The sequence below is a fragment of the Maylandia zebra genome, linkage group LG14 (assembly GCF_041146795.1).
Source record: "Maylandia zebra isolate NMK-2024a linkage group LG14, Mzebra_GT3a, whole genome shotgun sequence".
Classification (NCBI taxonomy): Eukaryota; Metazoa; Chordata; class Actinopteri; order Cichliformes; family Cichlidae; genus Maylandia; species Maylandia zebra.
Window position 1 is genome coordinate 21,068,181 of NC_135180.1, and position 26,949 is coordinate 21,095,129.

Below are 26,949 nucleotides of genomic sequence, written 5' to 3' on the forward strand. Positions count from 1 at the left end.
CATGTAAGTATTACCAACAGGGAAGTTGCCAAGTGCCCGCTGGTGAACAGACTGTGAAACCTCAACACTCACAACATAATTGAAGGGTGTTTCTCCCATCTCTTCCTTACGATTTTAATTTTTGGGGGCATTAAAAATGCTAATACCGATATACCAGTCTGGCTCTACTTTGAACTTGACATGACTGTTGGAGCCAGGCAGCCTGATCTAAGTATTTCAGAAACTGCTGATCTATTGGGATTCTCCCACACAACTATCTCTAGAGTTTACAGAGAATGTCTGAAAAAGAGAAAATATCTAGTGAGTGGCATTTCTTGTGGGTGAAAATATGTTGATGAGAAAGGTCAGGGGAGAACAGCCAGACTGCTTTCAAGCTGAAAGGAAGACAACAGTAACTTAAATAGCCACTAGTTGCAACTAAGGTATGCAGAAGAGCATCAGCAGAAGACCACACTGAGTGCTGCACCTGTCAGCTAAGAACAGTAAACTGAGGTTAGTTTGCATAGGCTCACCAGAATTGAACAACAGAAAGTTAGAAAACATTGCCTGGGCTGGTGAGTCTAGATTTCTGCTGTGACATTTGGATGGCAGGTTCAGAATTTGGAATAAACAACATAAAAGCATGGATCCGTCCTGGCTTGTATCAATCGTTCAGGCTGCTACTGGTGCTGTAAAGGTGTGGGAGATATTTCTTCCCAAATTTGGGCTGATTAGTACCTGAGCATTGTTTAAATGCCACAGCCTAACAGAGTATTATTTCTCACCATGTCCATCCCTTTAAAACCACGTGTAAAAATTTTCTAGAGGGTAATCTTGCCTGGGTCAGTATACCCAGGGCCCGTTTGCACACAAGTAGGCTACTTGCTTTCATGGACAAAACGTGCCAAGTATTTTTAGTGATTTTTTTTCCATTATGTATGTTTTTTCTCTTTTTTTTAAGCATGCACTTTTGATGGAAGCGAATAGCTTTATTATGTTGTGGCATGCTAGTCTCCTGCTTCAAGTCACACGCACTGTGACCCAGATTGTTTACAGTGAGTATCTTATCTTGTTATCTCTGGGTTTGGCTGCAGCTCAAGAAAGAAGGAAAAAAACGCACTTATCGCTTTATCTTGTTTATCTGGTATAAGAAACAACACATGCTGTAAGATATCAGTCTATTCCTCCTCGGTGATTCAAACGCACCTCCTTCCCGGGCAAAGCCCCTGAACCTGATTTGGAATCAGCCGTGCAGAGTCAATAGGGCCGCTGAGAAAATGCATTGTCGGGGTTTCTTCAGTTCCGCCCCGCAACATGCATAACGATGTTCTCGGCCAGTGAGAACGCTGCGCTTGGTAGAGGTTGTTTATGTGGAGTGCTCGGTAAGGGTTCCGCCCACTGAGGTATCTCCGATCGCAGGGCAGACAGGCAGAGAGTGTAAAATGGCGCACAGCTGTCGGTGGCGGTTCCCTGCTCGGCCCGGAGGGAGCAGCAACTCCGGTACCGGGAGGAGAGCGGGCCGAATCAGGGTTACTGCCTCTTTGCGGAGTGTCTCGGGAGCCCACCCTAATGCAGCTGGGCTCGGACCCGGGTTTGATGCTGCACTACAGGTCTCTTCGGTTATCGGGAGCAACCTGCAGAAATTTCGGGATGTTTTGGGGGAATCGAGCGACTCTAGCAGCACGGAGGTAAGGACGGGGATGACCCGGGAGCATCGGTAAGACAGCTGCGGGGCCAGAGTTCACGCGGAGGACCGCTGGTTACATGTGAGGCAGGGAGCTAACGGTTACTGTACCCAAACGTTGACCATCTTTCCGTCTCCCTGACGCTTAGTGTGGCTCTGAGCAAACTTGTCATTGCCAAGATGCTCAGTTAACTTTGAGTTGGTTATGTGGCCTTAAACTCTACAGTAACCCGTTACAGCGTTAACTTTAGTTAGAAGCAAGAAAAAACGCCAAATTATTTTATAGATATCTAGTCTCCACAGCTCTACTGGAAAGAAAGTTTTCTGCTCCTCAGTGCAGGAGTGTGAGGACGGGCTACATCCACTCAGTTTTGGGTGAACCAGTGCTAACGCTAGCTCGGCCAGAAGAAACCTCGGTGTTCCAACGCTATTACAACATACAGTACATGTAACAAACAACAGCGATACTAGTTTATTTGGTGACCAATGTATATGGCGTAACTAAGGTGGGATTACTAGTTAGCAAGTTGTTATTAGCCTGGTATGAAGCCTTCATGCCTGCTTTCAAAATCATAAACACTAACACGGTAAAAGTTACCGTTAACATATTAGCTTTAATGTTAACCCACTGCAACTAACCAGCATTTAAACACGTTTTTAATAAATGGTGGCGTCCCTGCGGTGTAACAGCACCGTAGCTTCATGATAGCGTGTTATGTGTTTGAAAACAAGACATGTCAACTTGAAGGAGGTGAGAGTACACAATTGTGGTTTCTAACTAGCTAACGTGAACTTAGCGTCTGTCTCCAGCGAGAACGGCTACTCCTTATTCACTTTACCTTTGCCCCAGCTCTCTATAAGGTTATCTTTGCCAGCTAAATAGCTTCGTATTTGCTACTAGGACTGGCTGTTTGAGGTGAGGTGTCAACCTCCCAACGTAGCTGCTCGGTTAGCTCGCACGTTAGCTGTCTACATCTTACAGCTAAAACTACACCACCATTCTTCTCCTCCTCTCCGTGAGCGGCGTTATAAAGTTGCAGTTTTGCCCGGGAGGTTGCTGCGTTCCTCCCCGATTAGCATATTGCTACGTAGCGGGTTAAAGCATCGGAGCTAAACTTGGCTGAGCTCATGCTCCAAACGAAATCAGATCTATTGCTGTTTAGTTTTAAGCTAGGGCAGCTACCATGCTACGCACTACGTCGCGCTAGCCATCGGGGCTATTGCTGATGCATAGGAAAATGGGAGGTGGACATGTTTTCCCCTTCTCTGCACAGTCAGTGCGTAGCTAGTACCAAAATAATATCGGGTTTATAATGTTCTGAGATGACGCCTGATACACAGCTACACGGCGTTTGGCCGTTATTGAGTGTATATGTGTATAAGGTTTAGTGTGTGAATTCGCCGTGTTTTATCAGAGCAGTGGCTGGTGACAGTGCGCATGCAGGGCTGGCTACAATAACAACGAGCCCCTTCTTGACGGACCTTGTGATGTGGGGGTGTGTTCGCCTTAGCGAACTACCATCTTCCTTCTTCATGATGAGCAGCATGCGTTCATTGCAGTGGGAGTACACCGTGTGGGGATGTTTACCACCATCCAGTCTCAACATGGACCACTACTTATTTGTTGTTTGTTTTTTACTAAAGCACAGCAGTATGTGCATGTTTGCTCCTGAGACGTTTAGCTGTAGTTTAAAAAAATTATTTTTGTTCTCACATTTGACATTTGGAATCTCCCTTTGGACAATATAATACATTTTATTATTATGTAGCTGCAGGGGGTTATGGAGTATTGAAAAGTAGTTAATAATAGTTTATTGAAATTTTAAGAGAAAGTTTAATTTATTTTTTAAACTGAAATAATATATGCGAGTCCATGATTGGACCATTAAATCCTCTAAACTGCTTTATTTACTTTTGGAGTGCATTTGTACTAAATCAGTGTTACATGGCCCATGGAAACACTAACTTTACTGACTAATTTTGTGTTTAAATGGCTTTTTAAGCTTTTTCGCTCCCTCCCTTTTTTACTTTGGAGCACTGATAATGTATGTGTAGAGAGATTTGTCTGTAACACCCTAGGGCAGCTTTAGTTGTATGAAGATTTCTGACACAGCATAGTGATTTTTTGGGGTGTGACTGTGCACGTAAGCATAGGTTGTCCAGAAATGGTTAAGGCAAAGAGTTCTCCCATTTTTGTCCAACTGATAAGAAAGCATGCTATTTTGGGCCTTACCCAAGAGCATTATATTATTAAGAAATGGCTTTACTTATTAACAGTTCCTCCTGCTCTGTGTATCAGTTTATAGCATTAGTTTAGGATGCGTGGAGACAGACTGGATCATTAATTCCCCTTGGAACCTGAATCCTATGGAAGTTGTGGACACAGCATGGTGATTTCATTGAGAATCAGTGTAGTGCTTGTCTGGCCAGATCTGGGCAGGATTGTTCAGGCTCACTGCAGCCTGCTGAGTGCACAGGGCGACCCTGAACAGAGCGCCAGCCGGACACTCTCCTGCCCCTCCTTCCTTCATCCAGGCAGAAAAACCCAAATCCACTTCAGACACACACCACCCTGTCTGAGAGGCAGAGGAACTTTTCTTCTGACAGCTGCCACTTTGGAATGGATTACTAAGCCTATTGGGGTGGCTCAAAAGGGTGCTTGTTGGCTGTTGCTGTCCAAATTTGGCATTTATTAGCTTTTGTATGTCTGCTGGGAATTCATCTTCTTGATCTGGCCAAATTGTTGGTTCTTTTTTTTTTTTAATAATCTAATGTAGTCCACATTGATCTTTGTTTCTAAAAGTGACTTTAAAACCCATACAGCCTTAACCCAAGTCATGCTGTTCTGACTTTTTTTTTTTTTTTAAACATAATTTTTTCTTTTTCGTTCTTGGTCCATTACATCTTGCCTTCTGCTGCCTCCTCTTTACTCTCATGTAATTACCAGTGTTTAATCATTCATACAAAACTACAGCTCAATAGATGTATCAACCTAAATGTCTCTTTGCCTCACTGGTTTGAAAGAAATGGTGTGTTTGAGCGGAAGGCGCTTGGGTCCAGCAGGTGTTTGGCCTATTTAAATAGAAGACCACCGCCACCCATACACACACCCCTCCTCCTGGACCCTTCTTACCCATCCCCGAGACATCGTGTGGATTGGAGCAAGAGCTTTGTGTCTGCTTTTATTCCAGCCCTCACAAAGTGCGGCGGCTGAAAGAGCGCAGGCAGGGATATCAAAGGGTGCAGGGCAACCCTCCCCACCCACCTCCCAATGGGATAACGCTGGGTGGAGAATTAGTTACAGACCCTCCCACCCCTCCCATCCACAGCTTTATTCAGCTACAGCGGGCGGCAAGGAGCTTTCACCTCTGCTTTTAGAGTTGCCTGACTGGGAGAAAGGCGGCAATTGTGTCGTCTTTCTTACTCTTTGTGCGTGTGCGTGCGCTTGTGTGTGTGTGGTGGTAGGGGTGTCCCTCAGACTTTATGTCCCTCATTGCAATCAGGAGTAGGCGTGTCTGCTTTGTCTTTATTTTGATTAAAACTTTAATTCAAGCTGCCTCCTTAGATGGTTCAGAGGGAATGTGTGTTTGTGTGCCAGCCTGTGCAAGTGTTACTATGTTTGTGTGTGTTTGTGTAGAGAACAACACTCTGCCCCCCCCCCCCATCCCCAAGCAATCAGTCTGTTTGCCTTTGTCCACTGACAGTTTCCTCGTTTCCTCACATGTGAGGTGTGGAAAGTCAAGGTACCCCAACACGGGAGTGTGTTTGTTTTGGTCTGCACGCTGTTGAACAAATGTGAAGCAGTTGCACTTAGTGTTTGGACACTTGAAAAAACAAATGCCCACCTTTTGCTCAGTGCTGACAGGGAGGGTCACAGAGCAGTGTCACTGCTTTCCCTGCTGAGACCTTCTTGAACAGATATGTCATCACAGACATATAGGGTTATGAGCTCGTTGCCAGTTTGCATTTCTAGGAGCAGAGCATGGTGTCTGTGCCGTAAATCTAAAGGAAAGCTTCCAGGAATGAGTCAACAAAATGTTTTTTTTTTCTAGACTACCGGGGAAGAATGACTTCCTATAGAGTGTCTATTAGCGTCAGAATAACCCTGGAAAACCTATAAATCTATATGACATCCCTTTCCTGTCCTCCTTTTGCTCCTCATCACTTGTTCAGATGTCTGAAAGTGGGTAACTTCTGAGTTTAAATGGAGCTTATGTAAATTTGATGATATTTCCACACAAATAGTGTATGTGATTTTTTTTATTTTATTTAATTTAATGTTTTTTGCAGTCAGGGTAAGGCGAGGATCAATAAGGTAGCTCCTTTGACTGAGGCCCTTTCCACACTGCAGCTGTGTCTGGCATTGGCTTCCGGCTTAAATCCTTGTTCTAGTAATTAGTTTTGTCCAACTGCTTCTTTATCCACTTTCTTCTTTAGCTTATTGCATTTAATACACTTGTATGTAACTGCCAGGTAAATGCATCAAAATAGTCTCTATTATAGAATATCACATTAACATAAAACTATGTGCTTCTCCATGTTGCTGCTAATGTCGATGGAGGTTCAGCCTTACATGCAGAAATCAGTGAAAATTAAGACCCTGGGATGCCAGCACCTTTCATAAACATAGAAAAACACATAAAAGTCATAAGCTGTCATGAAACTGCGACTGATTATATGAGTAGCGGTTAGGTTTTCCGGTAAGATCTTGATGTGGTAGGTGTTTGGGTAGCTGCAGAGTATGCTAATGTGTTTGTTACTGACCTGTGAATCGTCACTTGTGACAGCAGTTGTTTGCTTGTTGTAAACTTTTTTACTGCCCATCAGGTATATTTAACATTACAGCCAACCGTGCTCATTAAATGACTGGCGCGTTTTAAAGCAGAAATATCAGCTGTGAACTAAAGTGTTTTTAGTATGAGTGAGAGAAGTTTATTACGAAAAAGTTTTTTTAACTTAAAAATGGCCTTATTTTATTTTCTGCCATATATATTGCAACAGTGGCGGATGCTCATATTAAACATGGTAAAAGTAAGGATTTCAGCACATGTGCAAATAATCCCTCTGACTCAAATACTCACTTACACTCACTTTTTTTTCTACTCTTGGCTCTGTTTGATATAGATAGGGGGATACCCTTAATATAGTCATCTCAGGCGCAGCAGACTCCTCCAGCAATTCTGTTTATGATGCAGAGCCAGGTAGAAGAAATTTGCTTGAAAGAGAAATGATCTTAAAAAAAAAAACTTCTTTCAGGAAGAGAGTGAACTGAGGGGCTGGCCTGAAGCTCAGCATGAGATAAAAAACCCCCCAAAAAAAACAACATGATTTGTTTTTACTGCAAATCATGCACGACCACTATTGGTGCTGGGTAGGGGTTTAGAGTTGATATCTAGTCATAGTGGTAATTCACTTGAAAAAGGTGAGACAAACAATAAAAGGGAAAGGTTGTGGCCATGGTTAAAGCTTGCAAAGGTTTGCTGCAGATTCTAGTTTCAGGTGGGAAATGAACCCTTCTCAGCACCTCCCAGCCTTCTTTATGAAGCGTTGTACATCTCTTCCTTACTTTCTCCACTGAATTTAAATATTCATTGTAAAGTAAAGTCAGTAAATCATTAGGGAACATGCTGACAAATCACAGTAAGATTTTTTTACTTTTTTCTATACATATTCTGCTTCTATTATTTTGTCTGCTTTTGCTGTTCCGCCTGCCTAAAAGTGTAACTTTGGTTAGCAAGGGCTAACTTACAGTAGGTGGTTAGAATTGCTCTTGTTTTGCTAAATCTGGAATTTAAGAAACCTATCCAAAAAAACCAGAGAGATGCCGTTTGGAAACCCACCTGTTTAGCAAGGAATACGTTTTGTAGATCAAAGCTGGGTTTATACCCTGCCTTAGAAACAGATCCATCATCTGCAGCCCGTCATCTGTAGTCAGTTTGATTTCTCCTAAATGCTGTCTTATAAGGCGGTGAAAGTCCCATTAGCTTTGTCAAAGTGCAAAAAGCTCTGTCAGAGTGATACAGAGAAATAAACCTCCAACCCAATTCCTATCTGTTTCACACCTGTCAGGGACAGTCCCTTGCACGTCCTGACAAAATTAATGATGCTTCTGTCATGAATCAGATTGGTTTCCCTTGCTCCAGCTTTAAGTAATTTATATCACTTAACTCATGTATGCATTGATCAGTAAGATGAAAAATGACAGACCAGCAGGGAAGTAAAACTGCTCAGGATTTCACACGGTGAGAGCGACGGCAAAAGCGAGCAAAGATGAAGGGTGCTCTTCAGCTTAAGAGATAAAGGGGAAGGGGGAAAAAAACAACAACAAAAAAGACAAACTCTGGTCTTTCCAGTAACCCCTTTCATCACTTGCACGTCGCACGACAACGTAGTACAAAACACTTCACCTCAGTAGTATACTACGGTGTTTGTTTACTTCTTGAAGTTACCTCCCTGTGCCTGCACTGCTATTGAGCTCATGGTGAGCTGCATGTTCCACGCGCTGCTGCTCAGTGCTTGTCAGTCAGTGGGAGCGAGCTAGCAATGAGTGACTGACTGACTGAATGTGCGTTAGGAAGCATGGCAGAGAGCAAGCAAGATCAAGAGTGGCGGGGGGAGGAAAGGGGAGTCTTGTCTTGTGTGTGGGAGGCATGTTTAGATTGGGATTTAGCAAGCTTCTGCACGAGCATGTTCAAAACCTCATCCCCTTTCATCCTCACTGCTCCCAAGAGAGCGGTGCGCTCCCTCCGTTGTTGATGGTGCATGTGGTCAAGATGCTGCTTCCTTGTCTCTTTTCTCTCCTCCTCTCCCTCCTCCCACGACCCTCCTCCTTTAGCTCGTCGAGCTTGCTGGTTTGCCTTGTCTTTGCTCCCCTCCCCCCATTTTCACTCCTGTGTTCTGCTTGTTTACATCTTGATGTGCAGCTCATGCAGGGGGGTGTGCTATCCCCCACCCCCCACCCCGCCCACCAAACTGTGTATGTGTGGCTGACAGAATTAGTACATGATCACAAGGGTGTGTGTGTGTGAGTGTGTGAGTGAATGTGGGAGTGAGTGAGTGTGTGAGTGAGTGAGTGAGTGCAGGTACATGCGTCTGTGCTGCCTGCCCTACGCACTTGCCTCTGGCAAAGTACGCTGTAATGTCATTGACTGCTCACATTATCACAGCGACTCAGTGCTGTCCATCGGTACTCCCCCCCCCCCCCTCCCCCCCCCGCTCCGCTCTGCAACAAACACCAACCCAGAGCACCAGTTTGCTCAGAGAGGAGGATGCTACAATTACCGTGAGAAGAGGGTGAAATACAAACAGAGCGAAGCATAAAAAAGGGGAGGAAAAAGAAAAGCTTGAATGCACCATGAGCAGAGTGGGATGCTTAGATAAATACTGCAGGCCAGGAAAAACAGCGGTATTGATGTCTGTTATTGTTGTTTGTTTATATGTGGAACAGCTGAAAACCGGCATTTGAGCACACATTAATGCTTCTTATGCTTTCTAATTAGATCCTACAGTTTGTCGTGCGTCTCAGCCACATGCAGCGTGTGTAACTCTTAAATGGTGCAAAGCAGTTTGCATGTAATTTTGCACTTACACTTAGATCGCAGCTGCTCTACAAACTGGGCCAGCGAGACCTTTATTGCATCCCCACGTGCTGCTATAAATAAACATGACGAAATGACACACTCACCTCCACTCTTAAGCACATTGATTGTAAGAAGTAGTAGCACACAGAGGAGCCCAAAGATGCTAATCATCACTGAGGGATTTTTTCTTTTCTGTTGCACTTCTCAAGGGTACATTGAGACATGAGAGGAAGGATACATTTACTATGCCAGAGTGGAGCTTACATAATTTCCCAAAATATTGAAATTAATTCAATATTACTGAGTAATTAAAGTCACATCATTTGGCAGTTATTAACCATGGATGAAATGTTTTATGGTGAAACATATCAAAGTTTCATGCTAAAATTGCCTAAACTGATATATTTTTTAACATGTGACCATGATTCAGTGTCTGAATTCAGCTAAAGGCACAGATGTATCTAAGTGAATCCAAAGCTCAGACTGCTCTGGCTCAGCCTTAAAGCCACACTTTACATTTTTGCTCCTCTTGTTGAAAAGATGCCACTAATGTGTATTTGCTCTGCACTTCAGGCCTCATTGTCTTTTGTGCCTCTTTGCTCTGTCTGCCTGTGTAAGTGCTGTAACTCAAGGAGCAGGAGTACATTGCTATGTGTTAGTCACCCAGTAAGATTTAGACGTCTGTGGTGGTTTGAGTCTTCTCAAACGTTAGGCATCCTATTCCAAAAACCAGAAAAATATGAGAGCACCAGAGTAAGCTAGAGTAGTCTGTCTTCGGGCGATCGTGGCTCAAGAGTTGTGTGTTCATCTTGTAATCGGAAGGTTGCCGGTTCGAGCCCCGGTTCGGACAGTCTCGGTCGTTGTGTCCTTGGGCAAGACACTTCACCTACCGCCTACTGGTGATGGCCAGAGGGGCCGATGGCGCGATATGGCAGCCTCGCCTCTGTCAGTCTGCCCCAGGGCAGCTGTGGCTACAACTGTAGCTTGCCTTCACCAGTGTATGAATGTGAGAGTGAGGGGTCCCGAAAAGCGCTGTATAAATGCATTCTATTACTATTCAATAATGACTCAAGTGTTGCTCATCTAGGCCATCTCACTGTTATGTACTATGATTAATGCTCTAAATATGGTCTGTTCCTGTATTTTAGCATTACAAAATGGTGTGATCACAGGCAACTCATCTTTTTCCCTTTCTTGTGTTGTAGGAAGAAGCATTTGAAGGATTTGGACCGGTTGTTGAACAGAAGCGAGTACAGAGCCCTTCAACAACTTCCTCAGGTAAAATTTTAACTCGTCTTGGCTACCAGGGACTTTATAGTCAGTTTGAGATGACTCTACCTGTACAATTTTTCTATAGGTGTTGCTGTTTGTGCCTGGTTATTTATTTGTTTTTCTGGTTTTATCAGCAGGACCACCTATACAGGAGAAGAAGCCAAGAGGGCGCCCGCCACGGGTCCTGTCCGCCCAGAAAATTGCTGCAAGTCTATCTTCCCCATCATCCTTTCCCTCCCCAACACAGGACAAACCTGAGGGACCTGAAAGACCAGCTGAAAGGGTGAAAAGGCTACCTGGGAGGCCACCTGGGACCGGAGAAAAGAGAAGAGGCCGACCCCCTTCTTCAAGTAGCAAGAAAGCTTGGACTACGGGAAGCCATGCAGCAGGGGAGGACACCAGGCAGGTTGGGTTTGAGCTGGACACAGAGGAGGACAAGGACAGAAAGGGTGGCAAGAAGGTGGCAGTGGGCTCTACTCAGCCACATGATACTGAGGCGAGGTTTTCCAAAGGTGGACGGGGTGAATCCAAAGTTACCAACCTGAAGAGGCTGACAGAGACCAAGCTCACCCCTCTGAAGTCACGCCTCAAGACTTTGCCCGGTGTTCCCCGACGCAGACGTGGGCGACCACCATCAGCTGAGAGGCTCAAAGCTGAAGCAGCAGCTGCTGCTGCTGCCCAGCTGTCTACCTCCATTGAATGTGGGGAAGGGAAACATAAAACGTTCAGGATCAGAGGTGGGGCCGCAGAACCACACACACCTCAGCAGCCCATGCTAAGGAGTGTGGATGGCACTGGGGACCAAGACTCTTCCAATCCACCTGCCTCCCCACTTCCCTCCAAGCCAGGCAGAGCGGTGGGCCTCAGAAAAAGCCCTCGACACAGAAAGCCAGTCAGAATCGTCCCCCCGTGTAAGCGCCCTGATGCTACCATCGCCAAACAGCTGCTGGAACGTGCTAAGAAAGGAGCACAGAAGCGACTGGAGAAAGAAGCTGTAGCCATTGGGGGTAGTGGGGGAGGAGCCATTGAAGCTGGCATCAGGAAGACCCCGCTGAAGAACATCAGGCAGTTCATCATGCCCGTGGTCAGCACCGTCTCCCTTCGCATCATCAAAACACCCAAGCGCTTCATTGAAGATGAGGGGAGTTTTGGAACCCCAGCACCCCATACAAAGATACCCCGCTTAGACACAGCCCCTTCATCTGTCTCCACTTCTGCCCAACCTGCCTGCACCATTTCCTCATCCCCTTCTCCTGTGCTTGTCTCCTCTACATCTGCTGTTACTAGCGCTGGTACCACTGCCCCGACTGACTCTCTCCCGCCTCCTTCATCTCCTGCCCCTGTTCCCTCTGTTCCATCAACAGCTGCCGGTCTTCTGAATAGCAGCAACAGCAACACAGCCAATGGGAGATTCAGCAGTAGCGCGCCATCTTGCGGCTCAAGTGCTGTGTCACAGCATTCCTCACAACTCTCTTCTGCAGAGTCTTCCAGGTCCAGCAGCCCGAGCTTGGATGACTCATCGTGCAACTCCCAGGCTTCGGAGGCCACGCAGGCTTTGTCAGAGCCAGAGGATCATTCTCCGTCCTCACAGGGAGAGAGGGAGGCCAACCTGCTACACACCTCACAGCCTGCGTCTCCTCCCTCTGAACCGGAGGCAGAGCATGTGCTGGCAGAGAGGAATCAACGAGGCCGGAGACGGCAGGGGGTCAGCCAGGGGGGTCAGAAACAGAGGGGAAGAGAGACGCTCACCACTGGGATGAAAAAGCCAATCATCAGCCCACCAACAGGAGTGCTGATGTCCTCCTCTGCACTTGTAAATTCCCAGCAAGCTTCATCCACAGCTTCTTCGTCTTCTTCACCTCCCCCTCTCCTCACCCCTCCACAGCCTCCCCAGTCAACCTCCACTGGTACAGCTGCTATTAGTGAACACCACCCCCAGTCGTCTTGGATGCCTCACCCCATCCCACCATTCCTCCCTGGACCATCAGTGCTGCCCAGCTTGTCAGACAAAAGAAGTCGCTCAATTCTGAGAGAGCCCACCTTCCGATGGACATCCCTGTCCCACCCGAAACAGCAGTACTTTTCCTCTGCTAAATATGCCAAGGAGGGCCTTATACGCAAGCCGGTATTTGACAACTTCCGTCCTCCACCTCTCACACCTGAAGACGTCGGGCTGGGTGTTGGTGGGGCAGGGGGAGCTGCTCCGGTTGCATTTCCAGCACCGGTCACCGGAGCGGGAAGTGGGACTCGTCTGTTTGCCCCTCTTCATCCCCACGCTCACCACCAGCACCCCCCATCATCCCGCTTTGACTCACCACTTCAAAAGCGCAGCCCGTTGCTTCGTGCTCCACGCTTTACACCCAGTGAGGCTCACTCTCGGATATTTGAGTCAGTTACCCTGCAGTCATCTTCGGGGAGCAGCCCTGGATCAATCTCCCCACACCAGACGCCACCCAGCTCCACCAGAACCCAGCGGCGTAGGAGACGGCCGGTTCCGGGAACACTGCGTGGCCATCCACGGTCTCCATCCCACTCGATGACCAGACGCAGCAGCCAAATAGGAGGCCAGATGTCCATGGGGAAAGGGGCCTCAGAGATATCTGTGCTGCCAGGCTCTGCCTCCAGTAGTAACCCCAGCTCTTTGCCAGGGGTGTCTGCAAGCCCACTAGCCACTAGTGCCTTAACTTCTGCTCCTTTCAACACTTTCTCCACGGTATCACACGGTATACTGGCCTCACAAGGAACACCCGATAATCGAAGAGGGGCCACTGGAAACCCACCTCCCATGTCAGCTGCATCATCCGGTTCTTCCCCACTTTTCCCTCTCTTTCCTCCCAGTGGCCAAGACACAGGGCGAGGAGCTGGGAAGGGAGGTAAAGAAAAATGTTTGTCCACTCCCCAGGAACCTGCTCAGAAGGAAAAAGAGAGAGATTCTGAGAAAAATCGTGAGAAGGAGAAGGAGAATAAGAGAGAAGGGAAGAAGGATTTGGAGAAAAGAAGTCGGGTTTCTACGCCAGATGGCTCCCCTAATGCACCTTCTAGTCTGTTTACTGTAGATGGGAGGGACTCTGATGGTCTTGCTCCAAAAAAGGCTCCGGGGAGAAAGAAATCAACATCAGCTGACACGGTTTCTGACACCGCTTCCTCAGATGTGCCACCTTCCACTGGTCCTGTGTCCTTTACTAAAGGACGTCTGCCTAAGAAAGGCAGGCTCTCTGAGAAGGGAGCAGAGATGGAGGATGGGGAAAAAGAGAAAGAGAAAAGAAGTACTCCCAGCCAAAATACACCAAGCCTCCCAGTGCATCCCAGCAGACAACAGCTTCCTGTTTCCTCTATTGGAAAAATTTTATCAAATTCAGAGAAACACCCTGTGACTGACAAGCGGGTAGTTGGACTACTGAAGAAGGCCAAAGCCCAGCTCTTTGAGATAAAGAAGAACAAGCTAAAACCTACAGATCAGGCAAAGGTCCAGGTCAGTTTCATGTTCATGCGTCGCCCTCATAGAGTCTCAACAAAAAGACTGTCTGGTTTTCTCATTTAAATCGTATAGTCACAAGCAAATGAGTTTGACATAATGCTATGAATGTTTGCTATAAATAGAAACCTGAGTTTGTACTCAGACTGAAACTTGATAGGAGGAAAGTCCCATGGAGGGTGTTACTTAAGGGGAATTCTCCTCGCTTAATGCATTATGCACAAAACAGCAGTAGCTTTGCTTATGAAAGTCCTTTATGCAGAATCTTCATCTGTTTTTATTTTTTGCTGTTAATATGTCAATTGGGTTTTTAAGGACACGCCTTGTTTCCACATCTTCTTAATCTTCACCTGCACACTGGTCAGATTGTTCACATCTAACGTAACTAACATCTAACAATAAGCTGAACATGCTGTCTTTTTGCATTGCAAGTTTGTGCATTTGTAGGATTGTCTTGCATATTTGTTATCATGATGCTCTTTATGAGTATTCGGTGCACTTTTTGCGGTGGTCTGCAGGGTCAAGAGAGTGATTCGTCGGAGGCATCAGTCCGTGGACCGCGCATCAAGCATGTATGCCGTCGTGCAGCTGTGGCTCTTGGCCGTAACCGGGCGGTGTTCCCTGATGACATGCCCACACTTAGTGCCTTGCCCTGGGAGGAGAGAGAGAAGATCCTATCTTCCATGGGGAATGATGGTGAGACACACCTGCATACTTGAAGTTTACTGAATTGTCTATAAAGTGCAAAAATCAACACTCTTTGGTGTGGATGATATTATTGCTTAGTTGTTTTAAATGGTAAACTTCATGGTAATCTTTAACCGTTTTAATTTTTAAAAAAAGGTACAGAGAATAGTTCAGCTTGTGCAAGACTTGGCTATTCTGGGCGGGGTCTTAATTGGGACTGTGACATGTGTACACTTCTAATACTGCAGAGCAGCGTGAGCTAAATGGTTTTTTATTCATGGCACAAATGTTGTGTCATGAATGAAGTCCTGAAACAGTTTGGAGCACACAATGATGACAGGCTAATCACAGGAGAAGAGAAATTCAATCATTGATGGGCACACAAGTACACAGTGGAGTGATGATGGAGTGAGAAGCGTTTGGCTGCCCTGTCCCTGTTATTTTGACTGGTCTCATGTCATGTTGTTACATGCGAACTTTTGAGGCGAGATGACCTAATAGTGATGGTCGGGAATTAGGTTAAATACAAAGTGGCTAAAAAATAAGTTGTTATTGATTTATTTTAAAATAAGCCAGAATTTAAGATTCATTCATTTGTTTAAAAAAATAATTTATTTATCAATATTGTAAATTTCTTCATCTTTGCCTTCTTAATAGTGCTATTTTATGACTCTCTCTGTGTTAAACTGTGTGTCAGTAATAATGAAATCCTCCTTTTTTGGATTTTTTTACAGACAAGTCTTCAGTTGCGGGCTCAGAAGAGGCAGAGCCTCAGTCCCCTCCCATAAAGCCACGGGAGACCCGGCAAAAGGCCGTTCAAGAAGCTCCTCCTAAAAAGGGCCGACGGTCGCGGCGCTGTGGCCAGTGCTCAGGCTGCCAGGTTCCAGAAGACTGCGGTGAATGTACCAACTGTCTGGATAAGCCTAAGTTTGGAGGGCGAAACATTAAAAAGCAATGCTGCAAGTGAGTATTATTCCTGACTTGAAGTCAGCAGCTTGACATGCACGTTCTTGGAAATGTAACTATGCTATGTGACAAAATATAATGGGCTGTTACTGTATCCAGCTCGTTCATTATGCTGATGAAGTGGGAGGTATTTGCCAGTGAATACATCTTTTTGGTTTGTTTTCAAAGCTTAGACAATACACTTATAGAGTCAGAGTCGGTCTTAAAATGTCTTCTTCTTCCTCCTTTTCTGTAACTGTAACTAACAAGATTCATTAGATCAACATCCAGCACGAACAGTTGATGGTAGAAGTATAGATGCATCAAAGACATCGTCATTGTGGTGGGAATTAAAGGCAGGATGGAAGCTAAAATTTTGTGAATCTCCTTTTCAGGATGAGAAAGTGTCAGAACTTACAGTGGATGCCCTCAAAGATTCTTCAAAAGCAAGGTAAAGGCAAGAAGGACAAGAAAAAGAGGCCACCGGAAAAGAAAGAGAGCCTCAATCCGGTGAAAGGACCAAACTCGGACTCTGGCCCCAAACCCATTCCTGCTCCAGCAAAAGAGGAACCTCCCCTTAAAAAGAGCCCTCCTCCTCCTCCTCCTCTAAGGCAGGGAGAGGAGAAGTCAAGACAGCCATTATCCAAGCAATCATCGCCAGCCCTCGCATCCTCCCCTGCCCCAGCCGATCCCCCTCAGGCCTCCGCCGCGTCCACAGCCCAGGCTCAGTCTCCCGCACCGATGTCAGAACCCAAGCAGCTCACGGCCCCAAGCGGTGCCCCCGGTAAAAAGGGGCACAAGCCACAGCAACCTGTACCGGCTTCCACCTCCACGTCATCTTCTTCCACTTCATCGTCTTCTTCCTCCTCCTCATCATCTTCTTCTTCCTCCTCCTCCTCTTCCTCCTCTTCATCGTCATCTTCTGCACAAAATTCCCCCTCTCAGTCTACGCAGTCTCAGCCGTCATCACAACAGCAGCAGCAACGGACACTTACCAGTCAGGCATGTTCAAAAAAGGATGCTTCACCCAAGATTTCGCCAAATGAACCCAAGAAAAAAACACAGCCGCTGCAGCAGCAGCTTTCAGCGCAACAGCAGAGCTCAGCTACACTAGTTTCAGATACAGGTAAGTAAATAGCCATACCTTTTCCCAATAAACGGCATTTTTATTTTTACCTTGTTCTTATTTTAATATCATCGCTTTTTTCTTCTTTTTTTTAATAGCTGAATCAAAACAGTTAAAGAAGCCAACTTCTCGCTCTGTTCCCGTTTCTACTAGACACAAACCAAAAGACAAGGTAATAAAGTTTTACTTGTATAAGATGTCCATCAAAACTTTTGCCATAAGCATTTGTCAAACACTGTTTTTGTTTTTTTGGTCACCCCCTCTTGTGAAGCCTCTGACCACTAAACCCCCGAGCAGCAGTACTTTAAACTCGCAGAGCACTCCCTCGACTAGGGGCCAGGTGAATTCTAGAGCACCCTGCGACGGAGTGCATCGTATCAGAGTGGATTTCAAAAGGAACCATGATGTGGAGAAGGTGTGGGAGGCTGGTGGCCTCAGCCTGCTCACCTCTGTGCCTATCACACCCAGGGTGCTCTGCTTTTTGTGTGCAAGCAGTGGAAATGCGGAGGTAAAAATCATCTTGATTTTCTTTTTTTCCCTCCCCCCTTTGAGCTTCCTTTCATCCACGCAGAAGCTGAGCTTATATTCAAACACGTCTTCCTCTCTCTCTCTCTCTGCATGTAGTTTGTCTTCTGCCAGGTATGCTGTGAACCGTTCCATCTCTTTTGCTTGGGGGAATCGGAGCGCCCTCTCCAGGAGCAGTTTGAGAACTGGTGTTGTCGACGATGCCGATACTGCCAGGCCTGTGGGCGCCAGCACCAGAAAACTAAAGTAAGCCATTCGATACAGTTCTGTACATTTTAAAGCCGCTCACGGAAGCTTGGTTCAGACTGACAGTGTGTGAAGACTGGAGAATCTTCCCTAGAAAGATGCTTGCTAGTCTAGCCAGCAGACAGCACTTAATCAGCTTCTTGGATTCCTGCCATGTTTTTATCATTTAACTGAAGCCATGTGTAAAATGTGCATGGTGTGAGCCTTGTATGGTTGTGGGTTTAGAAATATGAATGAACACATCAGGTGGAAGAAAGGCAGTCAAACAGCTGTACATGTTTGCAAGATATGTGAAATTGTTGGTTACTGCCCATTTAGTGGGGAAAGCAGAAAGTAAGGCTAAAGAAAAAGATTCTTTGGAGCTGGATCTTTAAATCTAGCGAGCGTAAAGTAAATCGTTATTTTGACTGGCTTTCGTCTCTGACCAAGGAGCTGCCTCTAAGCAGTAGGTCTCTGGCATTCCGATTCCACCACTGAGTGTGGCTTAACTTAAATCTCAGCTGGCGAAGTTACGGGCAAATCAGGCCGCTGCAGAAATAGCACATCAAGTGCTGGATGATCATAAAACTTTGACTATTTGCAACTTGTAATTGTTGATAATTTATCTAAATTTTAGGAGCTTCAGGAACATCTCAAACACTCTCCTCCCGCTCTTACGGCTATAAATGCTCCACCATCACTCCCCTTTTTCTCTGTTAGCCTCTCTCAGATGTGTCAGGGGGTATCCTGCAGGCACAGGTGCTGCTGCTGATCCTCAGTAAGGCCCTCCCCAAACTGCAGCCTCCAGCCTAGCTTGTTGGTCATTATTAATAAATGTTTGTCATTCGCATTTTGGGTTAGGATCCCTGCTAGCTCAGTGATGAAAATGTCCTGCAGCACATTAACTGTATATTGGAAAAACTTTAAATGGGATAACTGTGTTTATTCAAAGAAAAAACAAGAAAAACTCAACTGCGCTCAACCCTTAAGCAGCTGTCGACAAGAGCACTATACAGCTCACATTAAAGCTGCATCATAATGCCTTAGTTAATGATGTTTATCCATCCGTTACACACGCTATGAATGTGCCCTGCTATAAACTGGAGGGAGCACTAGAGCAAGACGTCTGTGTAAAAGAAGCACCGTTCATCTTTTAAAAAATACTGCATGGCTGTATCTACCATTCATTTATTTCAGCGTGACACTTGGTGGTAAAGGCGAGTACTGCAATTATGGGTCAAAGCCTTTGTTGCTGATTTGCAGGGAGCAGAACTATTTGTTAGGGATGAAAATGTTACTGCTGCCTAACTCGATATACAAATAACATCTTGTCACTTTTTCTACCTCTCTCCCTGCAGCAGCAGCTGCTAGAGTGCGACAAGTGCCACAACAGCTATCACCCAGAGTGCCTGGGTCCCAACTACCCAACCAGACCCACCAAGAAGAAGAGAATCTGGGTATGCACACACTCTCCTCCTCCTCCTCCTCCTCCTCTCTTAAACACCCTCACCATTTTCTCACCTTTATGTAACACAGTTGCACGACTGCGTGACCAAACTATAGCATTATGCTCGCACATTTCTCTCCCAAGTTCACACGTTTCCTTCTTCTCAAGATTGTGCTACTTACATGGATGCGACCTCGCACAGCCAGCGTCTAGGAAAACGTTTTGCTCCTGTTACAGCGTCACTTTCACACACTTTCCACTCCTTAAACGAATGCTTACGAGTTTCTACCGTGTAGTAACGATGTTGTTTATGTGCCTCTTATTTTCAGGTTTGCGCCAAGTGTGTGCGCTGTAAGAGCTGCGGCACCACGAAACCTGGGAAGTCCTGGGATGCCCAGTGGTCACATGATTTCTCCATGTGTCACGATTGTGCCAAACTTTTTGCTAAAGGTGAGCAGGTAGCTCAGTAGATGACTGATCAGTATCACCAGCAATAACAAAAAAATACAACAACATTTGAATGTAAGCAGTATTTTATTGGTCTTGATGAATTTTAATCTCCTCTCTCAGGGAACTTCTGCCCACTGTGTGATAAGTGCTATGACGATGATGATTATGACAGCAAAATGATGCTGTGTGGCCGCTGCAACCATTGGGTTCATGCAAAGTGTGAGAATCTCACAGGTGAGAAGCTGCATAGCGAGTAATACATTGACAGTATGTTCTTCATCAGTTTGTAGCAGCTTGTGTGCTTCGACAGTGTCTGAGCAGATGACTGACAGGCCGCCCTCTGAGCGCTGTCACGCTGATGACATGCAGAAAAACAATAAACCTAATGACCTGCTGTTTCGCTGTGTCGCAGATGAAATGTATGAACTGCTGTCAAAGCCAGAGAGCGTTGCCTACACATGTACCAAATGTACCGAACGACACCCGCCTGAGTGGAGGGCGGCGTTGGAAAGGGAACTTCAGGGCTGCATTCGCAACGTCCTCACTGCACTGCTCAACTCACGCACATCCACACACCTGCTACGGTACAGACAGGTAAGATACACGCCTGCAAATCGATGTGAGTCTTTGCCATATTGCAAACATTTCACTGATCAGATTTTTATATTATAGCATCATTTGCAGTGTGTTTCCCACAGATTTAGGTTCTGCAGACTGCCATTTTTAAGGATTTCCTCTGCACATTTTTCATTTTCCAGTTTCTTTGTGAGAAATAAATTTGAGGTCGCCTCTGTGAAGTCGAGAACTGCCAAGTAAATTTAATAAGGGCCTTTCTGGTTAGTCGCAGCTAAACTCTCTTAAACATGTAGAAATTTAAAAAATACCAACATTTGTGTTACCAAATAAACTTAGGCAGGTATTTATATACCTTGATGGCCAGCTAAGAAAAGTCTGTGTGTGGGAAACACTGATTTTATTTTACTTTATTACTTTATAGTTTTGTGAGTTTTACTTTTTTACCACGTGGTGCTATGATGGATATTGATGGATAAAGGCACATTTTGACCAGAAACAGCCTGAGCTTATTTTACCACATCAGTCAGAGCTATACTCTGTGGTTTTGGAGCAGGCGGTGAAGCCACCAGAGCTGAATCCAGAGACGGAGGAGAGTCTTCCATCCCGTCGTTCCCCGGAGGGCCCAGATCCTCCAGTCCTGACAGAAGTAACCCCCACACCTCCCAGCGACTCCCCTCCAGATTTGGAGTCTGTTGAGAAAAAGATGGATCAAGGCCGATACAATTCATTGGTAAGTGTGCATTCTTTCTTTCTTTTTTTTCTTTTTTGAGGGGCCCATTTGTTTTCCGGTATCTCTGCCGTGCTGACAAACTGGAATGACAAGTGTGTTGTCTGCTGCATTTTAATGAAAAGCAATTCATCAGTCTCTGTAACTAGAGAACACGTAGTCGAGGATCTGTGCAGGCTAACCACAGATATTTTTTCTCTAAACATATGACAAAGCTCACAAGCTCTCTTGAAGCAGATTGTACTTTTTTTTTTTTCTTTTTAAATCACAGCCTTTAGAGTAGAGCAGGGCGATATGACCAAAAATATTTATCACGATATACATTTGAAAAATTGCGATAACGATATAACTGACGATATAATTGACACTAGACAAAATGCTTTACAACTCCACAACTTTATTAGTGCAAAAAACCCCATCAATGTATTTTCACTTAAACAAGCAGCTGTTTTTATGTGCATTAAAGTTATATAAAAATGTAACAGTGCAATTTCCTTGCTGACAGTTTAACCAAAATGCATTTCCAGTGGAAACTGGCCGACATGTCCTCAGCATAACCATGTATAACATCCACAAAACTTAAAAAGAGGTTATACACACACAATACGGTAATATTATGACGAAGCACAGTACGTATCACTCCGCGAGGCTCCTGCCTACGATAGCCGTAATGCTCCGACAATCCATGAAGCGGTGCAGTTTTGTAGCTTAGCAAAGTCGTACTAAAAGATTTGACAGATTTTCGAGCCATAAGACATAAAATCGTTTCGAGGTCAGTAAACACAACCAGAATTCATACATAAGGCACACGGGATTATAAGGGGCACTGTCGATTTTCAGAAAAATAAAAGGATTGATTTTAAGTGTGCCGTATTTTCCAAACAACACGGTAATAACGACGGCTCGCTAGCATGCTCTACCAAAAATAGTGCTTTGATGTGTATCTGACGGTTGAAAGCTAAACCAGTTCCACACCACTGAAGCTGCAGCATTTTTACAAACCAATTCTGGTTCATCCGTTTCATTTAACGATCCACTTTTGCTCTTCTCATTCTGCGTCGCCGCCATGTGCGTATGTAAACATAGGCACTGCGCAAGCGCATTTTACCCATATTCTATCGCGATATTTCATTTTCCTATCGTTGCCCAAAATTACTCATCATGTGTCATCATACCGTGAACGGTATGATATAGCCCAGCCCTACTTTAGAGCATGTTTGATATTTGATTTTAATCTGGTATGTGTAGCCACATCTTGACTCCCTGGTCAGACCTGTGCTGTGTAATGGGAAATTAACACAGATGGCTGAGATAATGTCCTTTCCACCAATGTTCATTAGCTTAATTGTGTGCCATTTGTGTTCATCATTTCTCTCCCAGCTGGAGTTTAGCGATGACATCGTGCGAATCATTCAGACAGCCATCAACAGTGACGGAGGCCAACCTGAGAGCAGGAAAGCCAACAGCATGGTCAAGTCCTTTTTCATCCGGGTAAGAAGTTCAGATCAGCTCAAGTCTCATGGCACGGCTAGAAACACAGCAAGCATAAATGAGGTTAAATGACAACAGCGAAACACACGTTTACGTAGACATTGTGAGAAGCGTTTTCTTCTTCCTTCATCAGTTACAGGTTAATTGTCCTAATCGAGTTAAAGCTGCGCCAACGACATTCACGATCGCTTCCAAATGCAGGTCTGCACAAGTGCTTGAGTAGGCTGATGTGTAACGTTAATGGAATTCATTCTCTGTTTCAGCAAATGGACCGAACCTTTCCATGGTTCAAAGTGAAAGAGTCCAGATTCTGGGAAAGCCAAAAAGTCTCTGCCAAGTGAGTGTCTGTCGTTATACCTTAGCAAATGCAAGAGCTCATACGAGAGTGTTCACTACCTGTTCCGATTGGCTCGTATTGGCACTCAGAAGTGTTTCTGGTTCTTGATAATTATTTAAATGCATTTAAAATAACCAACAAAAGATTTGCTAAAATGAAGTTAAAATGAGCTCAGACTAATATGAGCAAAATCTGAAATTCAGTAGCTAAGCAATGCCACCCAGAAGGCAGTGCTTTCAGTCTTAATATACTGTGTGAAGTGTTTTATTTGCCACGATTTTCTAAACTTGTATCGCAAGTTATGTTTGTAATTACAGAGAAGAAGATTTCACTTTAATACTCGTGTAAAGTGAGCCTGTCCAAAAACCTCAGAGAACTGCAGTTTTCAAGAGCTGCTGGTCTGTAATTATTGAAATGAGAAGCAAGATGTGGTTTCTTTGGGAGGCACCGTATCATCATCTGTATATAGGAGGGAACCAGAGCGCTGTGAACTGAAAAGAATAAAACGTGTGGGTTTGCTGTACAAACATCCACCGAGATATTTAATGGAAATGCAAACTAAGGGCTGAGATCACGGTGTCATGTGATAGTCCGTGTGTCTCGTTGATTGGTAAAGGAAATCGTTTTGTTGTTTTCAAACATAGGGAGCTAAAACACTTCAATCCAGACTTTTTTTTAACAACTTGATCAACTGATGATTGAGTGGAGAATATCGCTGATACCACATTTCCTTCTGGCAGTGGCTGTTAAAGGTCCCAGGCTATACTATATACAATACTATACAATACCTAGTGCTGTTTTTAAAGACAGAAGAAGACAGGATCACAGAGATAAACTGTAGTTATTTCCAGTCACATGACATATGAGCATGTCATGTCATGCCTTTGTGCTAAGAATTAATATTATTGTTATTGTACTGAAGAACTCATATTATTAATAGATAAGGGCAGGATTATTTTTTCCCCTTGTAATCATTTTTAATGGAATTTTGAAACACAGCACTTCCAAACATCCTACTTTTATTTTCCACACAGGAACAAAATTATTTCACAGAAACCAAAAATTATGAGGGTCAGAATTATTTGCTCCCACGATGCTAATAGTCAATAGTCAGTCACTTTGGCCTGATAGCAGCCTGCATACCAGTTAGTAACATTCACTTTGGTCTTCTGGAGGTCGTTCACCAAGAGGGATGGATGTTTTGGGTTATCGGTCGAAGACAGAGCAACAACCCAGACCCCGGTTTTTGGGGTTTTTTGGTGACTGCGTTGGGTTTTCTATCAAAATCTTCACATATCCTTCTTTCATCATGATTCCTTCACCTTGACGAGATTCTCCCAGTTCCAGATGCACCGAAACATCCCCACAGCATCATACTCCCACCACCGTGCTTCACTCCACCGTTTTCTTTGGGTTGTACGCCTCTCGCTTCTTTCTCCTAATATAATCATCGTCTTTGTGGCCAAAGTGCTCTAGTTTACTCTCATCCTACCAAAGGATTTCTTAATATACTTCAGTCTGGTGCAAAGGTGTCTCTTTATGCAGAATTTGAGGGGTTTTTTGGTCTGCAGTCGTTTTGTAGTCTGAAATCTTTTGCTTCCTACATCTGCCAGGCTGGATCTGTTCTGTTTGGCTCTCCTTGAATTTCTTGATGATACCTCTCACTCCTGTTCATGACACTTGGAAACACTGTGGTGACTTTATATATCTGTTTCCTGCTTTGTGAGCATCAACAGTTCTTTTTCTGAAGTCTAAACTGATTTCTTTAGTTTTTGACATGATGTTTTCTCAAGTTACAGCTCAAACCCTTGCTGATGTTTTTATATTGTGTGTTATTTGGAAGATGACCCTGAGTTTAAACTTGATTTTACAAGCTTTGAGCATTGCAAAGTTAAATCCCATCACTTTACAGCAGTGGTTTGTGGTTTGTGCTAATAATACTGAACCTGGTAATTATTTTTTTCCCTGAAATTATTCTAGTATTGTGTTTTTTCTGAAGAAAACTAGTACATTTGGAAATGCTGTGTTTAAAATCCCCTGCTTTTAATTTAAATACTTTGTCCTCATGTGTACAGAGAGAAGAACATTGACATTTTTTAGAGGGAATAGCTACAAGTTGACTTTTCCCCCCTAACTTTTCAGTCTTTAAATAGACAGTTGATGGAAATTTACTGCTCTGCATGTTGGAGTTTTTCTGACACATATCCATTCACCAACTTTCTCAGTCGCTCTGCTTTCTCAGACTATTTCTTCTGCTTTGCCTTCGGGCATTGTTTGAAGGGGAAACCGTAACAGTGTCATATTTCAATTGAAGACTCGCTGATAAATACTTGTGGTCTAATTGCGGTTTGCTTGTCAGTTTAGTTCATTGTGTTATTTATCAGTGCTCCAGTCAAGGAAACCAATGATTCTTCTGTATCCTGTGGCCATTGCTGGGTGGATTTGCTTTTAGAAGCCTCTGCTGGCTTATTAAGTGTGAGACTTTACATCACACCAATTACCCAGGCTTTCTTGACTTGGCAGAACTCCTCGAATGTGGTTATTTAACATGGGTGTCACTGCTCACTTGCTGCTCAGACTTTATTTATTTTTTTAGTATCTTAAAAAAACAGCTCCAGCATATCATCTGTACCATAGGGGTAGATATTACTTGTCACACAATATATTCCAATGGCAATGACCTATTCTAAATGTGGCAGTCAACTAATGAATCAGAAAGAACACATGAACGGGAATAAAAGGCTTTTTCTCACCGTTTGCTGATAACTTGTGTTGATTCAATGAAGCAGATGGTTTACATTTATTTATTGAAAAACCCGACATTATTTATCCACATCATCTGCTATATCTTTACTGGGTGGAGGTTAAACCCACGTAACAAATCGTGATCATATTTTGTCATCAGTTGCTTATGTGACATGGGGTCATTTGCAACAAAACAAAAATAAATGTGCTTTTTCCCCCCCCAATCAGTTTCATTGCTGATAGGTTGCCAGGTAATGGTGCCCGTCTCTGTTGTTGTTCCACAGCAGTGGGCTCCTCCCCAACGCTGTGCTGCCGCCGTCCCTAGACCACAACTACGCCCAGTGGCAGGAGAGACAGGAGCTTTCCCGTGCTGAGCACCCACACTTCATGAAGAAGATCATCCCTGCTCCCCAGCCCAAGACCCCCGGCGAACCTGATTCTCCGGCCTCCTCTCCTCCGCTACTTCCCTCTATACTCCCACCGCCCCTACTCTCGCCTGGTAAGGCGGACTACAAATATGTTACTAATGCCTGCGTGCGTGCTGTTTTGCACGCTGCTTTGTCGACTGGTTTTCATATAGATTCAAGCTGCGTTTGAATTCTTGCTTTCTCTCCAGATCGCGAGGACAGCCCAGAGCTCCCTCCTCCACCAGGCGTCACAGATAACAGGCAGTGCGTCCTGTGCCTGAAGTATGGAGACGAGAACACCAATGTGAGTGCCTTACCGGTAGCAGCAAAATTCAGGACGCAGACCGCAAGGTTGAGTCTTTCTTACTTTTCACTCTTTTCTTTGTTTTAGGAGGGAGGCAGGCTGCTGTACATCGGTCAGAATGAGTGGTCCCATGTGAATTGTGCTCTGTGGTCCGCAGAGGTCTTCGAGGATGATGACGGGTCTTTGAAAAATGTTCATATGGCTGTTCTCAGGGGAAAACAGCTGGTAAACCAGAACACTTAGTGCCTTATAATCTTCCACTCTTTTTCAGTGCACCTTTATTGGACGTTTACAATTTGTACTTTCTTTTAGCGGTGTGAGAAGTGTCAAAAGCCAGGAGCCACCGTTAGCTGCTGCCTTACCTCTTGCACCAGTAACTACCACTTCATGTGTGCCCGCCAGTGCCACTGCAGCTTCCTGGAAGATAAAAAAGTCTACTGTCCAAAGCACAGGGACCTCATCAAAGGAGAAGTAAGGAAATCTCATTATATATCACTAAAAGCACACTTAGGTGTTTTGCGTGGAAAAACCATGCGATGCCAGGGCTTTGACTTTAGATTCTCAGTTCTCTCTTTACCTTTTCTGTTTATGTACTTTTTCTTGAGGTGGTGTCTGGGTTTGAGGTGACCCGCAGGATCCTGGTGGACATGGAGGGCATTAATCTCAGGAGGAAGTGGCTGGCAGGACTGGAGCCTGAAAATGTCCACATGATGATTGGTAGGTTGATTGCTGGTACATTCTTTTGTGACATTTCCCTGACCTTTCGCAGTTCCTACTCTGCTGACCGCTGATTTAAATATCATCATTTCAGGCTCGATGGCAATTGATTGTTTGGGAATACTAACTGAACTCTCAGACTGCAAACGCAAACTCTTTCCTGTGGGATACCAGTGAGTTTTGTTGTTGCTTTTAACCTTTATCTTAAAGTCTTTTTGCTGTTTTAAAAGCCAGTGTTATTTTGCTCTGT

At 44.7% G+C, this 26,949-nt stretch overlaps 1 protein-coding gene across 3 annotated transcripts in view; it reads left to right on the top strand.

Moving 5' to 3' along the window:
• The first annotated feature begins 1,307 nt into the window (after positions 1-1,307).
• The window catches only part of kmt2a (lysine (K)-specific methyltransferase 2A), a 38,657-nt gene continuing 13,015 nt past the window's right edge, over positions 1,308-26,949 (top strand). Inside the window, exons 1-22 of one of the 3 annotated variants that reach the window (XM_012917147.4) lie at positions 1,308-1,667; positions 10,449-10,521; positions 10,650-13,987; positions 14,509-14,686; positions 15,412-15,640; positions 16,018-16,748; positions 16,847-16,920; positions 17,020-17,256; positions 17,373-17,519; positions 18,857-18,955; positions 19,275-19,395; positions 19,516-19,629; positions 19,808-19,989; positions 20,525-20,701; positions 22,079-22,189; positions 22,453-22,526; positions 25,556-25,770; positions 25,888-25,982; positions 26,070-26,207; positions 26,295-26,453; positions 26,588-26,699; positions 26,794-26,872. In XM_012917147.4, the coding sequence (XP_012772601.3) occupies positions 1,422-1,667; positions 10,449-10,521; positions 10,650-13,987; positions 14,509-14,686; positions 15,412-15,640; positions 16,018-16,748; positions 16,847-16,920; positions 17,020-17,256; positions 17,373-17,519; positions 18,857-18,955; positions 19,275-19,395; positions 19,516-19,629; positions 19,808-19,989; positions 20,525-20,701; positions 22,079-22,189; positions 22,453-22,526; positions 25,556-25,770; positions 25,888-25,982; positions 26,070-26,207; positions 26,295-26,453; positions 26,588-26,699; positions 26,794-26,872 (6,929 nt within the window). In that variant the 5' untranslated portion in view covers positions 1,308-1,421. The remainder of the gene's footprint in view (positions 1,668-10,448; positions 10,522-10,649; positions 13,988-14,508; positions 14,687-15,411; positions 15,641-16,017; positions 16,749-16,846; positions 16,921-17,019; positions 17,257-17,372; positions 17,520-18,856; positions 18,956-19,274; positions 19,396-19,515; positions 19,630-19,807; positions 19,990-20,524; positions 20,702-22,078; positions 22,190-22,452; positions 22,527-25,555; positions 25,771-25,887; positions 25,983-26,069; positions 26,208-26,294; positions 26,454-26,587; positions 26,700-26,793; positions 26,873-26,949) is intronic. The other 2 variants (XM_012917150.4, XM_012917149.4) reach the window with 2 other exon arrangements.